General features: G+C 41.7%; 2 protein-coding genes across 3 annotated transcripts; both read right to left on the minus strand.

Annotated features, from left to right (window-relative positions):
- Nucleotides 1–6,402: 6,402 nt before the first annotated feature.
- Nucleotides 6,403–11,720, minus strand: plk2b (polo-like kinase 2b (Drosophila)). Of its 2 annotated transcripts, none has more exons than XM_006789783.3 (14): nucleotides 11,368–11,720; nucleotides 11,134–11,241; nucleotides 10,920–11,036; nucleotides 10,476–10,605; nucleotides 10,109–10,292; nucleotides 9,694–9,892; nucleotides 9,424–9,595; nucleotides 9,128–9,222; nucleotides 8,703–8,835; nucleotides 8,461–8,541; nucleotides 8,170–8,329; nucleotides 7,890–8,019; nucleotides 7,625–7,735; nucleotides 6,403–7,458 (listed from the first exon to the last, which is right to left on the minus strand). In XM_006789783.3, exons 1-14 carry the CDS (start codon nucleotides 11,551–11,553, stop codon nucleotides 7,267–7,269), a joined length of 1,998 nt encoding a protein of 665 aa, XP_006789846.2. In that variant the 5' UTR covers nucleotides 11,554–11,720; the 3' UTR covers nucleotides 6,403–7,266. The 2 variants fall into 2 exon arrangements, with proteins under 2 accessions (XP_006789846.2, XP_006789847.2); XM_006789784.3 differs by having other exon boundaries at nucleotides 9,424–9,571; nucleotides 11,368–11,718.
- Nucleotides 11,721–11,888: 168 nt separating this feature from the next.
- Nucleotides 11,889–18,394, minus strand: si:dkey-190g11.3 (ATP synthase subunit C lysine N-methyltransferase). Its single transcript, XM_006789785.3, has 6 exons — nucleotides 18,338–18,394; nucleotides 16,184–16,357; nucleotides 14,197–14,301; nucleotides 13,958–14,098; nucleotides 13,830–13,880; nucleotides 11,889–13,734 (listed from the first exon to the last, which is right to left on the minus strand). The coding sequence occupies exons 2-6, from the start codon at nucleotides 16,349–16,351 to the stop codon at nucleotides 13,546–13,548; spliced, it is 654 nt and encodes a 217-aa protein (XP_006789848.2). The 5' UTR covers nucleotides 16,352–16,357; nucleotides 18,338–18,394; the 3' UTR covers nucleotides 11,889–13,545.
- Nucleotides 18,395–18,920: the final 526 nt, after the last annotated feature.

Here is an 18,920-nt window from a genome sequence, read left to right on the forward strand (position 1 = left end):
TTGAGCAACCCAGCCCCACCTCTAAGCTTGTGTGCATGTGATTGCCGTGCAGGATTTGCTTTGTCCATGTGTCTCCAATGTGAATCACAGGATTGAAATGCTGCTTTGAAGCCTCGGGAGTTTCCTCCCTCCACAAAGCAGGGCTGTGTTTCAACACTTGCCACACGTTGCAGATCGTTACTAAAAGCTTTCCACACTTGGTGACACTAACACTGCTTTCCTTAAGTACCCTTTGAGCCGTGTGTCTGTATTATTTGGCCACACTTTTTTTTTAATCTACTGAGGGCTCACGCAGTGTGAGCAGTACAGCAACCAGTCAGTTTGCTTTTTAATTGGAATTTTATATTGTATTTTTATTTGGTCGTATTGTATTACTTAGCCGGATTGTACTTTTACAAACTACTGTGGCAGCTTTTGAAAAAAAATCACTAAGCTGACCTTCAAAATGACAGCTTGAGGTGATAGCTGGAACAAATAAAATTGCGAGTGACTCAGCTGTAACTCCCAGACATGTTGAAACTTTGCAAATGTAAGAATTTTAATATGAGAAAGGGACTTTCAGAAAGCCTCACAGCACATCCTTTTATGTGCTGGTATGGATGGAATTTTTACTTAGCGATACCAAACCATAATTATCTCCCAACCCGATGCATTTCAGTGATCATGTGTAAAACCACAACGCTATAATGAAATGGATGGGAGGATGCTGCAGGACTTTTGGACGAGCTTTAGTTTCCACAGGAATTGCAACCAAATGCCTGTAATGCTGGTGACAGAGACAGGTCTGACTGTTTGTGCTATCCTAATCAACGGTCTACAGAAAATCTGTATTATGTATCGTGTTTTATGTGGTAATGCCATAGAGGGTATGTGAAAGATAATGGTAACCACATGTTTGAGGACAAGAGAGCACACTTGTAACTAATCGGATAATGCCTCCATGGACACTGCATGGGTCCGTGCCAGACCAAATAATTCATGGTAAGTAATAGACGATTAAAATACCACAGTTTCACTCCCCAAAACAGAAGCACAGGCTTCTCGGTTGGCCTCTTAGTGGAATTAGCTAAACTGCAAGTCATTTTTTTGGTAACACAGTTGCATTAACAGTGCTCTAAAAAGCACAGACACAACACAGATGCTTGAGACTTCTAGTAGAACTGAAGCTAATGAGAATCTAATGACAGCAAAAGTTTATTTATTTATTGATTTCACTGACCAAGATGTAAACATCTGCTGCAGAGTTGGGTATTTTAACATGAGAGTCTACAGGGACTGAGCTGCTTTTAGAGGAACTGCAGTTTTAGGAAGTTATGCTGGCTTTATTTCTCACCCCCAGAGGTTGCCCCCCTTTTAATGCAGGCTCTAAAAGCAATTCAGTCCCCACAGGCAGAAGCTAATTGAATCATCCCAGTTAATTGTGTGCGATTTTCTGCTAGCAATAATGGATTAAAACTTCTACGTGGCAGAATTTTTCATTTCAGATAAACCTCTTGCAGATTTATAAACTTTTCCCCCTTTTAGTTTCATCTTTTCTCTCTGGTCAGAGGTCTGCCCACACATTCATGTGATGTGTTTATAGAAATCACCAGCAAGTCACATTCTCTACTGACATCACACAGGAGGATGCTGGCAGAGTCAGCGAAGACGTAAGACAATCTGTCCTTAGAAAGGGACACACAAGAAATAAAAAAAAAAAATCAGTCACTGAAATATAATGATGCGCCTGTGATGCTCATCCACAGCATGAGACAGTGTACGACAATCCAACAGCCTTGTTACGCAGGCTGTCTGCAGTGGTTCATCTCGGTTCATTCCAGTATAGTTAGTCTGACACATGTGACTAATATCTGAATAAAGAACCCCCTCCCCATGTAATTATGCGGTAATTAGATGCATTTAATAAAAGACGAAGCTCAAGCATTTAACTAATAGAGTGCGTTTGAGAAAAGGAAGAACTGCAGCAGACAAAATTATTATCTTGTGGAAACTGTGAATGACTGGATAGTATAGAAAACTGCTAATTTACCAGTTGTGTTACTGGTTCTGGTGAAAGGTTAGATCTTTACCAATACCCTTATTGATTACTAATGCATGTTTTTAACATCAGAGTAGAATTGGTAGAAACAGGCTTACATGTGGCTAAAAACATTTTGCATGTGATATGCATTTTACATGAAATTACACAATTTAGTACCGTTTTTTGATTCCCGTCTCTAACAACATGGTGCAAGTGAAAGAAACTAACCTTTATTGGAATAAAATACAAGCAGTGATCCAGTGATGTTTGCTTTTGCTCATGAAATCTGCCTTTATCCTTCTTACATTCTCTGAAATTGAGCTGGACAACTCTGTGATCCATGAATAGAGCAGTAAGTATTTTAGACTCAAGAAGGTTCTATTTTCAGCCGGAGTAAAAGACCTTTTCCGAGAGTTGATTGTAGGAAATTATAGGATTCAGATGGGAGAACATGAACGTCACTCTACTGAGCCACTGAATGGCCACTGCATCGTGCAGGGTGACTCATTGGGAACATTATACGTCTTTGAACACCTCAAAGAAAACCAAACATACTGACAAGCAGTCACGTGCACACACATTTTTGGCATGCTTGAGCACACTCAGGAAGCACATTTTCTTAATAAGATTACAGTAATTAGCTGGAGTTTATGCTGTCAACTTTGCAAGTATGACTGCTGAGCATTGCTCATCGCTCTGTTCAATAATGTAGGCTACAGCAGAGAATGGGCAAAGCTACAGTCATCCCAGCTCTTTCTACAGTACATCTGTTTTTGTACACATAGTAGGAGGAGGAGCGCTGACATTTCATATGCAAAGGCTTTCTAATCCCTCGAGTGCATCCCAGTGTGTACATATAAGAAAGAGTGCTTTTCTCTTCAAGCAAAATATGCCTACCATCACTTTTAATACTAAACTGACTCATTCTTTGGCCTGCAGAGAACTTCATCATAGACGCTGAGGTATAAAGATCGCCTTTGTCATTTCAGCTTAGACTCGTTCCAGAGCTAAGCCTGCCCGCGTGCACAAGACTTTTCCCACCGTCAACGTGACATAGCAGAGTAGCAGCGTTGTGTGGGTGACACTGAAAACTAGCAAGTCTAAACATTTTCCCTCCAAACTGCAGTGACACTAAGAACATCAAATAAGCTTGCACTGCTTTCCTTTTTGGTCTCTGCAAGGTTAAGTGCTTTACTCACAAAAAGCCAATGCAGCTAGTTGGGTAACATTTACTGACTCACTGGCAGAATCATCTATATGTATGATCTAGCCACCATAACATCACCCACTTTCAGGACTCTGCGTGCTGACCCCTCAATATTAGCTTGATGGCCGTCAACATGTTGGATTTTTTTGGAGCAGGTAGTGGCTATGTATGTTTCAGTTAATTTGAAAAAGCATCTGTGCTTCAAAGTGGATATGCTCCTAACTAAACTTTAATAAGAGCACTCAGAGAGCTCAACTCCCCACGAAGGGTAAGGGCTTTACCAAAACTTTGATATTTTTATTAGTACAATGATGTCAGCCTGTTATGGCATCATTGTCACATGACAAGGCATCATATAAAAAAACAAAAACAAAACATGTGCTGTATAGTTGTCACCTTGCTCTTTCGTTTGTTATTTTTCTTCATATGGTTTTTTGAAAAAAAAAAATGTCACGGTCAACTTTGACCTTGGGCACTAACAATGAAGGTCAAGGTCAAAGGCTTAGCCTACTTACTCATGTCGCCCGAGTCATAGTATATCAATGTATAGTGAAGTTTGAAGATGATCCATAAATAATGTAGGAAATATAAAGTTTTTACTGATTTTCACATTTCACGTGACCTTGACCTTGACCACCAAAATATTAAAAAGCTGTTATTAGCATCTACCATCACACAAAATTCAAATGCGATATCTTGAAAACTGTGGATGTTAGACTGCTAACAAATAGACAAACACATGGAACAGATTACACACTTCCTCCCTTGGGACGGGACAAGGTCCAGGGGCCAGAATCAGCCTGGCGACTATTCCAGTCCAGCCCAAAAGACAGCTTTGGACAATGTGAAGAATGTTTTGGCCTTTTAAAAAATGCATCTAAATAAGTTTACAGATTTTCCTAAGAACTTCCCCATGGCATATCATACTAAATGGCCTGTATTTGTATAGCACTTTTACTAGTCCCCCCTAGGAACCCCAAAGTGCTTTACACACACAGTCATCCACCCATTCACACAGTGGTGGAGGCATGCTACAGTTGTAGCCACAGCCGCCCTGGGGCAGACTGACAGAAGCAAGGCTGCACCATCGGCCATTCTGGCCAACACTAGTAGGTGGTAGGTGAAGTGTCTTGCCCAAGGACACAAAGACTGTCCTAGCCGGGGCTCGAACCGGCAACCTTCCAATTACAAGGTGAACTCCCAACTCTCGAGCCACAATTGCCCCACTAAAGTACACTACACTAAAGTAATTAAGTAATAAGTAAAAAAAAAAAAAACGGTAAATGACAGAAAAGTTTTTGTTTTTTCACTACTATATACTACAGGTTTTGTTTTGTTTTTTTGTTTTTTATGTGTTCCCAGTAAAAAGAAAAAAAAGAAGAAGAAGAAGAATTTTTTCTGTGAATAAACAATTCTTTTACTGTTCTTTCACTGTGATGAATGAGGAGCGAATCTAGCCAGGAGATCAAGGGATGCTGCATATTCATAGGCCTCCTTTTTGACTTTACTGTGGTATAACTGAATTCAAAGGCATCAGTATAACTTGAAATCACAATGTCGTCATATGTAAGTGTTTACTGCAGCAAAGGAGCTAAGCAGAATGTCTTTTGCAGCAAGTGAAATCATCTCCTGCTCAATATTTAAGATGCTTTCGCATTGGCTTCATTTTTCGTCCCCACAGGCTGTCGCTTTGTTTTCGATCAAACAACCTTAGAGTAAGTGCCCCTCTACCTCTACCCTGCTAAGAAAGAGTTACCATCCCGTTGTCAATTTAGCTCTGCCCAGTGTATCCATCAGACAGAGATGCTGCACTCATGTTAAGATGTTAGGACCAGCGGTAAATGCCCTTGAAGAGCAAAAGAACTTTACATCGACAATGGGATCTATTTCTGTCTGACAGATGCATCCATTTCAGAGGCCATTAATGTCAAAAAAACCACACACTCAGACCCGGAGGTGTCATCATGAATAATTCCTGAGCAACTCTTGCAGGCTACTTCCTGTTCTGGTTCTGTCTGTGTGGGTGTGTTTATGCATGAGGCATTCATTATTGAACTCTGAAGAGCACAGATATTCTGAGATAGCATCCAAAGGGATGACTCAAGCGTCCATGTTCAACTTCCATCATTACATAAGCCGGGAAGGTGAAGAGGTGCTCAGCAGACAGCTAAATCAAATACTCGCGGTGGAGAACAAAGAGAGAGCGGCGAAAAGCCTGACCAAAAGACACAAGTTACACAATTTTATCACAACTGTGTGATGACACGAGCTCTGGCTCTCAACGAGGAGACGCCGTGGCAGGTGTCTTACACGCAGCCCTCATCGATTTCCGACTCGAGCAAAATTGGTCAGTGCTGGCTTGTTTCTATGGTTACAGCCAGTGAACGTGAAAGGATGTCCAAGAACCACTGAAGCCACGTTGCCTTAAAAGCTGTGATGCAATCGCTGACATAGTCGGGCCAGCTCTTTCGTTTTGCGTCTCGCCTCGTAGCTTTACGTCACTGTCAATGTCTTCTCTCTTTCTCTTCCTCTGAACAATCCAACAAACCCATGTGTTTCTGAGACAAGGCGAGCCATATTGCACAGTCACTCATCTTTGCCGTCTTCCATTTATCACTGCAGAAGAAAACTCTGCAGAAAAAAGGCTTTGAACCACGGTATAAACAACTGCGCTGTAAACACAACCTCTATCAACCCATCTCTCTCACTGCACCCATTTCCTGCTGCAAGTTTAAACACAGGGAAGATAAAATACTTGCTTTGACCTAGGCCACTGCACAGATATGGGCATAATTAGCTTGAATCTAATTCTCACCACACTGAACAGGAACCGCTTATTTTCTTATGAAACAAGGGCAGCCCCCGCTCCCCCAAGTATGTTTGAGAATAACCCTAATACATGGCATGTCCCTAATCTATTATTAAGGCCACTCTCAGAAAGAGTAACGGCACGAAACATCTCAACATCTTCAGGGAGTTTGAAAATGACAACAGTGAAAGGTCTGCACTTGTATACTGTCTTTTAACGTAGCAAGGCTGTAAAAATCAATTTACAGCACTTCACATTCACCCATGCACATGCACAGCAGTGGGGTGAAGCTTACATTCAACCTACTGGCTGATGTCGGGAACATCTTTGACTGTGGCCACACCCCCAAAAAAAGGACAAGTACTCTTTTTTTTAATAGAAAAAGCTTGTTTATTAAATAAATAAATACTGCGCTTTTTTACACAATAAGTTATGCAGGACATTTTTTACCCAGGTGACAATGGCTCTTAAGGGATCCTCAGAGGATGTATGGTACTAGTTTTTTAGTTGTTTTTGTTGTTTTAACGTCATTTTCTCCTCCTGCCCCCTTCCCCCATATCACCCCTTTGGTTCTCAACTTAATAAGCTGAACCCATCTGTCAGTAAAGAGAACAAATCACAGTTTTTAAAGTTAGTGTGACATTACACCCTTCCCACTCAGACACACACTCACTCATACACACAGCCAAACTCTGTAGCATCCTCACATATTAGCCAGTAATTCCTTTGCACTGGTGAGTTGGCCGCGACATAAGCTGTACAACATTTACATTATTCCACAGTCAGGCTCTGACATTCAGAGCATCAATATATGAATTCCCTCTGGATTAATTCAGCTATACTCTATACAGTGAAGCTGGTGCCAGCCCAGCATTTCTCTCTACTTCCCAAATATCCCTCTTTCCCCATCCCCATAAAACACTTGGGGATCGCATTCGTACCAACATACGCCCTCCTTTCTCTCCTTCCAACAATCCACATACAAGTCAGCCCTTTTCCATCCACAGTTATTGTGCTACATTTCAGTTTCTCAGTCTTTCAGTCTCTTGCTTTTTTATTTTTTTCCACACCTCGCACTGGTGCCCGAGTGATTATGATACCGCAAGGCTAGATTAATTTACTCTGCTCAAATCCATCCTTGAAATCCACTCGTCTTTCGGCATCCTCATTCCACCGCAGTAACACGTTCGGTAGGTTTGCTCGTCTGTCCAGCACACGCTCTGTGTAGGTTTAGCTGCATCTCTGCAGAAGCATGTTGAGGGAATACACCATGCGCTCCCGCAGGTCAGTAGGGCAGCCAGACTTCAACAGGGAGCTGAGTTTGAAGGTTTTGGAGACGCGGTCTTCGTTAATGTATGTCAGCATGTACTCGTCCCTCTGGCAACACAGGATGATCTTGGTGTGATCGTGGTAAAAGTTGACCTTTGAAGATAAAAACAAACAAGAAAACTGATAAGTTTGGAGTACAATCTTTTTGTCTATTTGATTTGTGGTTTAAAGCTCCTTGATGCCATGCATCGCACTTGTAACTACGCTTCTTCTGAGCATGCCCAGCAGCAGCTATGCTCTTGTGATAATGTGTGTTTACCTGGAAAGTGCCGTCATTAAACAGCATCATGAGGGCGCGGTCTGACTTGAGCCACTGCAGCAGGTAAAGTCTGGGCATGTGTGAGTCTGTTATAGTGCCAAGGTCCCCGCCCTGAGAAAGCAAAAGAGTAGCACATCAGGTTTAGACAAGCTGCAACGTCTCTAAGGCTACAGGGTGTGGAAATACAAAAGGAACATAACAGCAACATAACAATTTTTTTTTAAAAATGGATAAAGGAGTGGAGGAATAACGATTTTTTACTTACATCCATGAGGTTTTCCTCCATGTAATGGGAGAAGTACTTAAGCACAGTGACCTGCCCGACAAAGTGTTCAGGAACCTCACAGGTGGGAAAGACAGAGCGCTGGCCTAGCTCTGCGTAGTAATGGATGGTCCTGAAACCCAAAATAAAACAAAAAAGGTCAGATTCGGTTAGATGACATTCTTGAAAGACTTGACACGATAACCGCAGCATGCTTAGACAAGTTAATGTTGTGACTAATAACTTTTAAATTTAAGGGAGGGCGTTGAGAAAGAATACATACTTTCGGTCGGGTAGGAGGCTCATGTGAGTGCCATTGTTGAAGAGAACTCCCACGGTGTGATCAGATAACTGGTATCCAAAACCGTACTTGTTGGAGTAATCCACCCATTTAGTCACCCATTGAAGACTGCAGCTGGTTGAGCCCTGAGGAATGTCACTGGCTGCAGGGTGAACAGAAAGAGGAGGAGGGTTAGAATACAGTTAAAGGTATAATGAAACAGTGAGCTTAAGTGCACTATTAATTGCAGCTAAGGCATGCATGTAGAGGTCAAGGCTTTGTTGGTTCACTCACCTTTAGGCATATTCTCCAGACACCCCCTCAGCACACTTGCAACAGTCTCAGCCACACTCCCTGTCGTGCTGTCTTCCAGGCCTTTTGGAGCAATAACAGGTGCTCAGTCAGCTTGACATGACAATGGTACTAAACACTCTAGCTATGGCAGCAGCTCTCTATAACACTGATTTCTTTTCCATAATACATCAAAAAATAATTCCAGTCTGTCTGCGCTCTGTTAAACGTGTGGGTGAACTTACATTCACTACTGCTGCTGCAGCTTCCCAGACTCCCCCTGACGATCAGACGGATGGTGTCTTGCGTCGTCGGGGACTGGCTCTCTGTTGCCGGGGCAACGGGGCTCTCGGCAGATGGCGGAAGTAGACTTCCATTCTGAGGTGGGAATGAGTGACGACAGGGTTTAGAATCTGTGAGTTTAGATCATCCCTTCCTACTATGACTCAGTGATCACCCACAGATGCAAAGAGGTTGACTTAAAGGTTGAAAATAAGTGCTTTTAGCGTGTTCAGGAGAAATGTGCTCGTTATAAAGTTTTGGCACAGCCCCAGAATGACTCACTGGATTCTCCTCAATGTGATCTCTCACATCTATTTAACTGCCGTTATGATGAATCTACCTGCAACATCACCCACACTCTTGCAAATATCCCGTCTTCAATTCTTACCTCAGACACCTTTTTGCTGTGCTGTTGGCTGATGGCAGTTCTCTCCAAGTCATGCTGCAACTTGTAGATCTCCTCTTCCTCTTTGGTTAACTTATCTACGAAGGACAAAAGGAGTGCAGAAAAATGAGAGGATGACCTCCATGGCCAGCCTAAGGGTGATAAAATGTGTCATGCACACTCAGTCATAACGCTAGGTGTAATGATGCCCGTGCTTCGAGCAATAATTCAGACTCAAATACAAACTATTAGTGTGACAAGTAGTACACTGAGAACTTAAATGCTGTTGCAATACTCACTCAGAGTCTCGTAGTACTTGACCTTGTCCCTCTTCCCACCAAACAGCGCAGCAGCAGCTTTCTTGAAGAAACTCTTGGCAGGGCTAGAGATGTGGAAATCTGGTGCTGAATGGCAGCAGCTAGCAGGCAGACGTTCTGGACTGAAGCCCTGTGAAGAACCAAAGTGGGTCATCTGGTGGGAAGTGGGGGGGGTGTAATTGTTAAACTCCTACGCTGTGACATTTACATTGTTCAACATAGAGTGACATAGAGTTGGCAATCGTGTCTAACCTGTGTGAAGAAGTCATGCCTCAGAATGTGGTCCAGGTTGGGCCTGTCCTCTGGCATCTTGGCAAGCAGGCTGGCGATTAGCTGCTTAGCCTGTGGTGACAGGGACGAGGGGAGGGAGTAGCGGGCTTCTCTAATACACCTGTATGTCTCCTTCAGGTTGGTGGTTTCGAAAGGAGGTCTGCCCAGCAGCATAGTGTACCTGGAGGAGGATAGAGGGCATTGAGTGAGGGAGCTATTTATGCCATAGGACATGCATGGGTAGTTTATCTCATATATCACATATTTCTAAGTGAAAGAAGTAAGACAAGAATATGCCTGTCCATGACACCCGATGCCAATATAGATAGTTTCTTAATAATTCATTACTAAACCTTTTAAAGTTCCCTAATGCTAAATTTATAGATATCCGACTCACATTACACAGCCTAAGGCCCAGATGTCTGATTCACAGCCGTGGCCCTGCTTGTTGAGAACCTCAGGGGACAGGTAGTTGGGAGTCCCGCAGATCGTCTTCCTCCTGTTTCCCGCTGGCTCCAACTTGGCAGCCAGACCAAAGTCCCCGACCTTCAGCTCCATCGTCTCGTTCACAAAAAAGTTACCTGTCGGGAAGAAAGGGAATGAGATGATGAACACTTGATATTCAAGCCAGGATCAAAGCATGAGCACAGCAAAAGATACAACACAGATCCTCTTTAGATGTACAGACTGAGGTTTAGTTACAAGGAATGATGTTCTCCCTGCACACAATGAAAGATTATGCACAGCACTGTAATATCACTAACCAAGTTTCAGGTCTCTGTGAAGGATTTCTTGTTCATGCAGGTACTTCAGTCCAGACACAATCTGTCTCAGGTAATAACGCACCTCTGGCTCAGTAAGCACTTTGCGGACCTTCAGGATATGGGCTAATGACTGCGAAAAAAAAAACAAAGCATAGAGATGAGAATAATTATAGAGCTTTCCCAAGATATAAGCACTGTCCTCTGTGCAGAAAAGCTTATCACACTTGACTACTTCCCTTAATTTCAAACCCCGTGGTAGCACATTAAAGTTTTCTACTTTCGACAGTTAATTAAAACAGTAAAGCTCTTTATAGAGTGGGGCACATTCTGAATACCAAGTAGTGCCTCGCTGGATTTTGGGTGCAATGCAGGTCTTGTTCACATTAGAAACACGGCGGCAGTAAAGTCATTTCAAATTTACCATGTGGAAAAAACAGCACTTACTTTCCTGCTGCAGTACTCCAGCAGGATGTAGATGTTCTCCTTGTCCTCAAAATGGTGATAAAAATGCACGATGTGTTTATGGTGTAGTAATCTGTGCAGCTCAATTTCTCTGTCAATCTAGCGAAAGCAAAGACAAAACATGTCTTAAATGTATATATATATAAACATATAAGTTGAACATCACTGCGCTCAAGGATCAGAGTTGCGCGCTTACCTTTTCCCGTTGGTGAGGTTTGGAGACGCGCGCATGAGGGATGATTTTGGCTGCGTAAACTTTGCTGGTGGAGAGGTCGGTCATCTCATAACATTTAGCAAATCCTCCCTGGAAAAAGGAAAAACACTGTTAACATGTTTTGTCTTCGGGTTAGGTAAATCCCAAGGGGGGGGGGGGAAAGTTTGTTTTTTTTTTTAAAAAAGAAAAGAAAAAACGATGGAATGCTTGCGCTACCTTTCCCAAAACTTTTCCACGGCAGTAGCACTTCCCCGTGGCAGGATCAGTGATTATCCTGGCCATTTCTGAGGGTGCACTGCGCTCATCCATTTTCTTTCGGCGAGGCTCGCAGGACCTCTGCGTGGATTCACACATGGTGCTGCCGTTTGTCTGTTGGTGCCCGGCGCTTCTCTGTACTTCCATCAGTTATAGGTCTGTCTTACAAAACTCAGAATGGATCCCGGAGAGCTCGGCCAGGAGTTTTTATACTCTGGCGCTCAACCCTCCCCCTGTCTGCCGCCCTCTCTCTGACGTCACGGGCATGAGAGAACGGGGGTCTGGCTGTTATCGATTACCTCACATGTACGTTTGTGTCGGTGGTGGCACAGATATGGAAATATGTAAAGCGGCGTGCAAAACTTTGTTTTTTTTAATAAGCCATATATATATATATATATATATATATATATATATATATATATATATATATATATATAAGCATTCACATACAGTTTGATAATGAAGACAGACACGTGCTGTACTGTAGTATTTATTTCATCGAACCTGAATTCATCGAATAAATAGCCCCTTTAAGAAAATATACTTGCACATATCCACTATGCTGAAGAGAATCATTTGCATTCTCTTCAGGCTCACACCATCCGGTTGCTGCACCGAGGTCAGGTTGGAGCACGAGCGCCCTCAGGTGGAGCTTTTGGACACTATTCAGATTAAAATGCGGGTTTCAGACATACCTTTGGGACCTGCAGTATGTTTATCAATGTAGTGCATGCCAGCTGAGCAGTGACACGTGGGACTTCACTCAGCTGGTTAGCGGTTGTATCTATAGATGTAGAAAATGTTGTTTTCAGAGTCATTTGCCTGTGGCAGTAGAAAGACCAGATTCATCCATGTGCAAGGCTGAAAAACCCAACCTCATATGTATCCATTCCGGTCTTCTCTTCAGTGGCTCCTTGTTAAATTCAGAATTCAATTTAAAATCCTTCTCACAAGCAAATTGTTAAGTAATCAGGTCCTGTCTCATCTTTAAAGACCTCACAGCACACACCCCAGCAGAGCACTTCAATCTCTGACTGCAGGCTCACTTGTGGTTCCTAGAGGTTTTAAAAGCAGAATGGGAGGCAGAGCCTTCAGCTTTCAGTCCCGCTTCTGTGGAACCAGCTCCCAGTTTGGATTAAGAAGGCACCCTCTACTTTTAAGGTTATGCTTAAAACCTTCTTTTTGATAAAGCTTTTAGTTAAGGCTGGATGAGGTGACCCTGAATCCTTCTTAGTTATCATTATCGATTGTTACTCTGGCTCTCTCTCCCATAGTTTGCCTTTCTGTCCTGTTTCCCTCAGTCCCCCTTTTCTTTCTAATACTACTGAGGTGACTGTTGTTGTGAAAACTAAATAAATAAAACTGAATTGAATTGAAACAAAAACAGAAAGACATTTACCAGAAAAGACAAGTACAAAAACTTCACCTCTTCTCTGCCTAAAAGTGAAATATTCCAACATTGTTCAGATTGCTGTAAACAAACAGGCAAAGTGCATGCACCCATGTATTGCAAAGGGCTCAAATTAGCACTTGCAGTTATGGCGTGTCTGTGCGGGCCATAACAACTACGTGCAGTGTCAAAAGACCCAACAAACCAATGTTAAACCTGACCTCCAGCTGTGGCCGCAGACATTTATTTTAGAAAAGCCACACACACACAAGAAACCACAGCATTTGAATTTAATGTCAGTGTCACAAAACCAAAATGAAACAAAACTATTCACAGACTCTCTCCTGCAGCATCCCAGTGAGGACATTTATTAGTGCTGATGCTGGAAATAAATGGCTTGCAGTGTGAGAGCTCTCGTGGAGAGCTGCAGTCAGTCACAAACATATTCTTTATAGTGAAGCATGATAACATTTAAAACAAGGACTTCAGCATTATGGCTTAAACTCCATTGGCTGTGAAAGTGCAAAAAAAAAAAATAGTACACGCGTCAGGTGAAATCATCCTGACATTTTCAAAGACTTCTTTGAACGATCTCTCCTGGTCAGTGTTTATAACTGCCAGACTGCCAATTTATGCTCTCTTTGTCTGGGATTCTTATCATATTATATTGCACTTACTGTCCAAGAACAAAGTCCCAGGAGGGTACAGTGCTGTTTTGAGTTACAATTCTAGAAAGTGCTGTAATTTTATTGCACTGCTGGTTTTGCTTCGCTTCTAAGGTACGAGCGCACAGTGCTGATGTCGTAAGCAAAGGTCTGATCAAGTCCGAAGCCAGCGGATGACTGCTGTGGCCAGTTAGGGAAACGAAAGCGACAAGCGATAACAAGCGCGTCATCTGAAAGCTCTTTCAACAGCTTCTCTCCGAGCACTTCCATCTGTAAACCAGCGAGACGAGCCAAATTAGCACAGCATCAGATCACCAAAAGCAGAGGAAAACAATCATTCTTCACGGGGAAAAAAACCCACTCACCACTCCCGGAGCAAGGAACGCTGTCACATTATTGTATGAAGACAAATCTGTCTAAAAGCAAGAGACAAACATGGTCAAATTACAGCTATTACCAAGTATAAAAGACTATATTTCTATCACAGTCTTACCTTCCAGAAATCTTTTTTAATAAAGACTGCCTGACTGGAGGGGACTCCTGTCCAGCAGGCCTTGCTCCTGGCATATGCCACTAAAATGGAGTTTATTTCAAAGCCTGTGGACTGGAAACCAGCAGCAGAGGCTGCAAATACCTGGTAAGCAAACAGGAGGAGTTTCCAAAACAGTCACTGATTCAACTCACAGCATATTCACAGATACATTTTTCTCTAAGACAGGTACACTCACTCACCAGTCTTCCATCTCCTGATCCCAGATCTGCCAAGCAACCTGATCTACCCTCAAGCAGCTTCATCACATTCGCAGTCTGATTTTTACTGGAGGGCAAATAGGGCACCTGGACAACAGTGCAAACATGCAGTGAGTCAGTACACATGGCAGGCATGATGTCTCAAGTAGTGATGGGATTTCCGTCTCTTTTTAGAGAACCGGCTCTTTTGGCTCCGAACTGGCTCTTCAGGTTGTTTTGTTGCTTTAATTAATTTATTATTAACAATAATATAACATTTTGCACAAAAGGAATTACTAATGTAAAAAAAAAGTGGTTTTATTTATATATGTTTATATATAAATATATACGGTGGCACCTAAAGACGAAGCACGTACAAATTCCAAAACACATTTCTAGCATTAACTGAACTTCCAAAACAGAGCTACCTAGATCACTTAAATTACACAATTGAAAGCATATGTGTATTGTTTGTGTATTTATACACAAGCACACATATATATTCAAATAATTAAAAAAAAAAAAAAAAAGTTAATTTACCTGTTACTACCACACACCAAATCTGGTCGTTGGTACTTGCTGGCTTGTGTAGCCACCAGGTAACAAAAGCTCAACACTGCGCCCGAGCATCCTGGAGCACTTCTGTTGTGTTTTGCACGTGTTTTGGGGGTTTTATGTGCTTCTGAGTTTTTATGTGCTTCTGAGTTTTTACGTGTTTTGGAGTTTTTACGTGCTTTGTCTGTAGGGGCCACCGTAAATATACTTTTATTTATTCACTCCACATAAAATGTAATAAATAAATCACATAATACAAAAATCAACTATTCACATTTCAACTTTTAACTATTTAAAATTTCAGCTTTTTCCTTTTAAACAAATTTAAAGTGAAACAACACAAAACACTGCAAACCACAACACAATTAAATATAAATTAAAATATGAAAACAAAAAGAAGATGCATATTCTCTGTCATTTGGACCTGCATGAATAAACTTTCTGAATCCTTTATCATCTGCAACTGAAAATAGTTGTGGATGATTACTATACCTTTCTAATCTGACGTTGTTGTCCCTGGCTCTCTTTCTCTGTCTCTCCCTCCCGTTCTGTTCCTGTGCTACTGCCAGTGTAACTACCCCCCCTCCTCCCTCTGCCCAGCGCAAAGCACAAGGTTCGTATGCGGAGTGAAATGGAAAAAAGTGTGAGAGAGAGAGAAAGAAAAAAAAACAAAACACGGCTCACGATAAGGAGCCGGCTCGCGTTGTTCACGTCAAAGATCCGGCTCTAAGAGCCGTTTCGTTCGCGACCGACACATCACTAGTCTCAAGACTCTCCTTTTCAACACTGCCATATTGCACAACTGACAGCATGCATTACAAAGTAATTGACATGGAAATATCCCAAATAAAATACAAATTCGCTTCCATCTGTTGTTAAAGCTCCAAATTAAATGTACATCTCTTCACAACAGTCAAGCCTGCTGTGACTATAGCCTTGAGTCAGCTCTCCCACTCACTGTCAGTGGAACTGCTTCACAATAATCTTCCAAATTACAATCTCAGCAGGACTCTCTGGTTTCCAGTTGTGGTAAACACTTTAAATCTGTCCATTGTACAAAACCATTTTTCTCCTAGCATAACATGTTTTATTTGAGCTATAGCTGGAGTCATGTCATTAATCCAAACCACATGCATGCGTACACACACTCCTCTATATGAGGTAAACTGGTAAAAGCAATTTAAATTATTGCATATTAACACATTAACACATTAACAAAAGATCATGGTGCAGTTCTCCATAGAAGGTAATCATTATTAGACTTACCGCTGTCTTCTTTCCCACATTTGTTGCATGGAGCTTTATGCTCCAAAGCAAGCAAATTAATGTTAATGTGCAAGTTATGTTACATGATCTGATTTCACACATGCAACATTTGATATGTGAGTCAGAGCAGGTAGGTAAAAACCCTAAATCTCAGGGCGATCTCAGGTACCTTGAGCCTCCATGGGATTTTGCGGAAGCCCGGTAGGGTGAAGAGGCTCCATAATCCGTACAGGCCTGTAAGCAGAGCACCTGTGCAGGCTGAGAAGATGGGATGAGGTCTGTTGGTAGGGAAGACCCCGCTATAGTTTTGCAGGATTACTTCAATGGAGTCTTCCATGGCAAACTGTGGCAGGAGGGGTTAAAATACAGCAAATAAGTGGAAATATTACTGCAGCCTATATGAAGCAAAATGCTGCTTGTATTTGAGATATTCTGAGTAACTTACTCTCTGTTGTAATAAAAGGAAACTGATTTATTCATGTTGAGTAATACTGATTATTTTAAGCATAGATAAAGATACAGGGTTTCAGAAGTATTTTTGTGATAGTGGTTTGGTCCTTCAGAAATTGTCTCAGTGGAAGGGTGGCTGTCTAGAAGCAATTCTTAAGGAAGGAAAAGAGCGAGAAAAGGCTGAGGTATGACCAATTACACAAGAGGAGATCAGGAGAACAGTGAGCGTCTACAGCCATCTAAAAAAAAAAAATAACACGGTGGAAACTCTGCCATAGTTTGGAGCTGCATTTACAGCCTGTGATGCTGGGAATTGTGTCAGAATCTATTAAATTATGAATGCAGAAAAGTCCTGTTAGATTTTGATCCACCGTGCAACACATTGTGGAAAGAATCTGATTGGTGACAGCTTCATTTTTCAGCATCACAATGATCCCAAACACACTGCTAATAAAGTAAAAGCAAGCATGAATAGAAAAAGACACACAGTGGATCACTATCAGTCATGAATTGGTTTCCCCAGAGCCCGGACCTCAACATTACTTAATCAGTGTGGGATCATCTTGACAGAGAACGGAACAAAATGCAGCAAACATTGAAAGAAGGGCTTTGAGCGTTTCAAGAAGCCTGGAAAACTATTAAGACTTCAAGACTATGTAATCAAATTACCAGAAAGCTCGTCTACAAGAGTTCAGTGTATGTTGAAAAATAAAAGAAGACATCCCAAACGTGGACTTTCAAGCTCATTAGAATTGTACAAACTCCTGCTTTTGCCTTATATACTGCATTTCCATGCATGTTTGCACTCGTTTCAACAAATTGCAGTGTCTATTTTCCATTTTCCTAGCAAAATATAAAGAAAAGAGGAGAGGCTCGAGGCTTTTCAGCACTGTGGTTATCAGAGCAGTTAGAGACAACAAAATTGCAGATTTCAATAAATTCACTGTGATTATCTGGCTCGACATTTTCCATTTCATAAACAAATATCCTATATAATAAAGAGACTGTTTCTAATTTAAATGACTTCCTTTCTGTACTGAAGTTTCTAATTGGACAATAAAACTTAAGACCAGTAGTGGCCATCATTCTGACACAGCTTACCTGCTGGATTCTGAAATACTCCGTATATACATCAGCACCTTTTTAAAGAAACTGGTTACCATGTAAGTTTGTAATGGTGTGAGTTTGCCTTAAAATATTTACAGAATTCAGCATTTACAGCGAAAATCGTTCTAAGTTTTAAACTATATATTTCACACAATCTAAAAAAAATGTGGTAATATATATATATATATATATATATATATATATATATATATATATATATATATATATATATATATATATATATCTTACTATCGACCTCTTGTATTTCATGAGGAAAGCAACATAACAAATCATTTCAAATTCTCTCTTTGTAAACAACTTAATTCCTCTTATCACTATTAAGACCATAAAGCAAGCTGATTTCCACACCACATAGCACATACCACCAGAGCAGCGTTTCCGACAGCAGGTGGGGCTACAGTGACCTTTCACTCGCCCACAAACCTTCTAGAAAGAAATGTTGACAACATTTAGGTCATGCACTGAAACTACTCGAAGCAACAATCCTGTTTATTCTCGACAACAAGGAGTTTTACCAGTACAAACTATCCCGAAAGAGCTACTTTCAGACACGCAGACATATTATAAGAGTTTTAGATTCTGGATGAAGTCGATGCAAGCGCATGCAGTTATCCCACTCACAGCAGGACAGACAAACGGTTCCGTGTGTGTGTGTGTGTGTGTGCGTAGACTGGAGAAATGTGCAAAGTTCTAACAATACCTGAAAAACTCAACTATTGTTGACAGTTAAGTCTGTCTACCTTACCTGACCCTCCCCCTCGTCTCCTGCGCACTCAGTAGCACGCACGCACAGATCGTCCAGTCAAACAGCGTTCAGTCAGCATGTCCCGCCCTCTCGCTTCACGCACTTCACGCACGCCCTATCAAACGTCTGCTTACTGCCTGACAAATGAGCTCTGACTGAATCCGAGTTGTACTCCACGGTAATTTCATGCCTCCTGGGTCTGTGCTGCGTATCGCATGGCGCAGTAGTATAAGATAAGCCACTTAGGATTCAGGTGTGAACGCGTAAAAAAGCCTCTAATTAAGGCTGTTATATAAAAATAAATATGTTTAAAATGCTTCAAATAGGTGTTTAATTACGATCATACACTTCAGGTGTGAATCTCTCTGCTCCATCTAATTATAGGCGCGATTATAATTGCAAAGATTTTTTTTGTTGTTGTTGTTCATTTCCGCCGCGGCCTCATCCCAGACTCATTGAGCCGAAAGGTTCACAATAACAATATTCATCAGCATTCAGGGGTAGGCTCTTATTTGCACAGCCGCTTGTTCTCTGAAGTGGGGCTTTTTTGCTTCATGGGCGGGGGGACGGCAGAAAAACCGGC

Source organism: Neolamprologus brichardi, chromosome 12, assembly GCF_056152115.1.
Source record: "Neolamprologus brichardi isolate AB-2024 chromosome 12, ASM5615211v1, whole genome shotgun sequence".
Classification (NCBI taxonomy): domain Eukaryota; kingdom Metazoa; phylum Chordata; class Actinopteri; order Cichliformes; family Cichlidae; genus Neolamprologus; species Neolamprologus brichardi.

Bases quoted from the DNA above. Each gene is read 5' to 3' on its own strand.
- plk2b (XM_006789783.3), bottom strand. From the start codon at position 11,553: ATGGAAGTACAGAGAAGCGCCGGGCACCAACAGACAAACGGCAGCACC. The intron at 11,037-11,133 runs GTAAGCGCGCAA...TGCTTTCGCTAG, and splicing joins AACCTCACCAACGGGAAAAG to ATTGACAGAGAAATTGAGCT. The intron at 9,596-9,693 runs GTTAGACACGAT...ACTTCCCACCAG, and splicing joins GGCATGACTTCTTCACACAG to ATGACCCACTTTGGTTCTTC.
- si:dkey-190g11.3 (XM_006789785.3), bottom strand. From the start codon at position 16,351: ATGGAAGACTCCATTGAAGTAATCCTGCAAAACTATAGCGGGGTCTTC. The intron at 14,099-14,196 runs GTGAGTGAGTGT...TTTGCTTACCAG, and splicing joins GATCAGGAGATGGAAGACTG to GTATTTGCAGCCTCTGCTGC. The intron at 13,881-13,957 runs GTAAGACTGTGA...TCTTGCTTTTAG, and splicing joins TTAAAAAAGATTTCTGGAAG to ACAGATTTGTCTTCATACAA.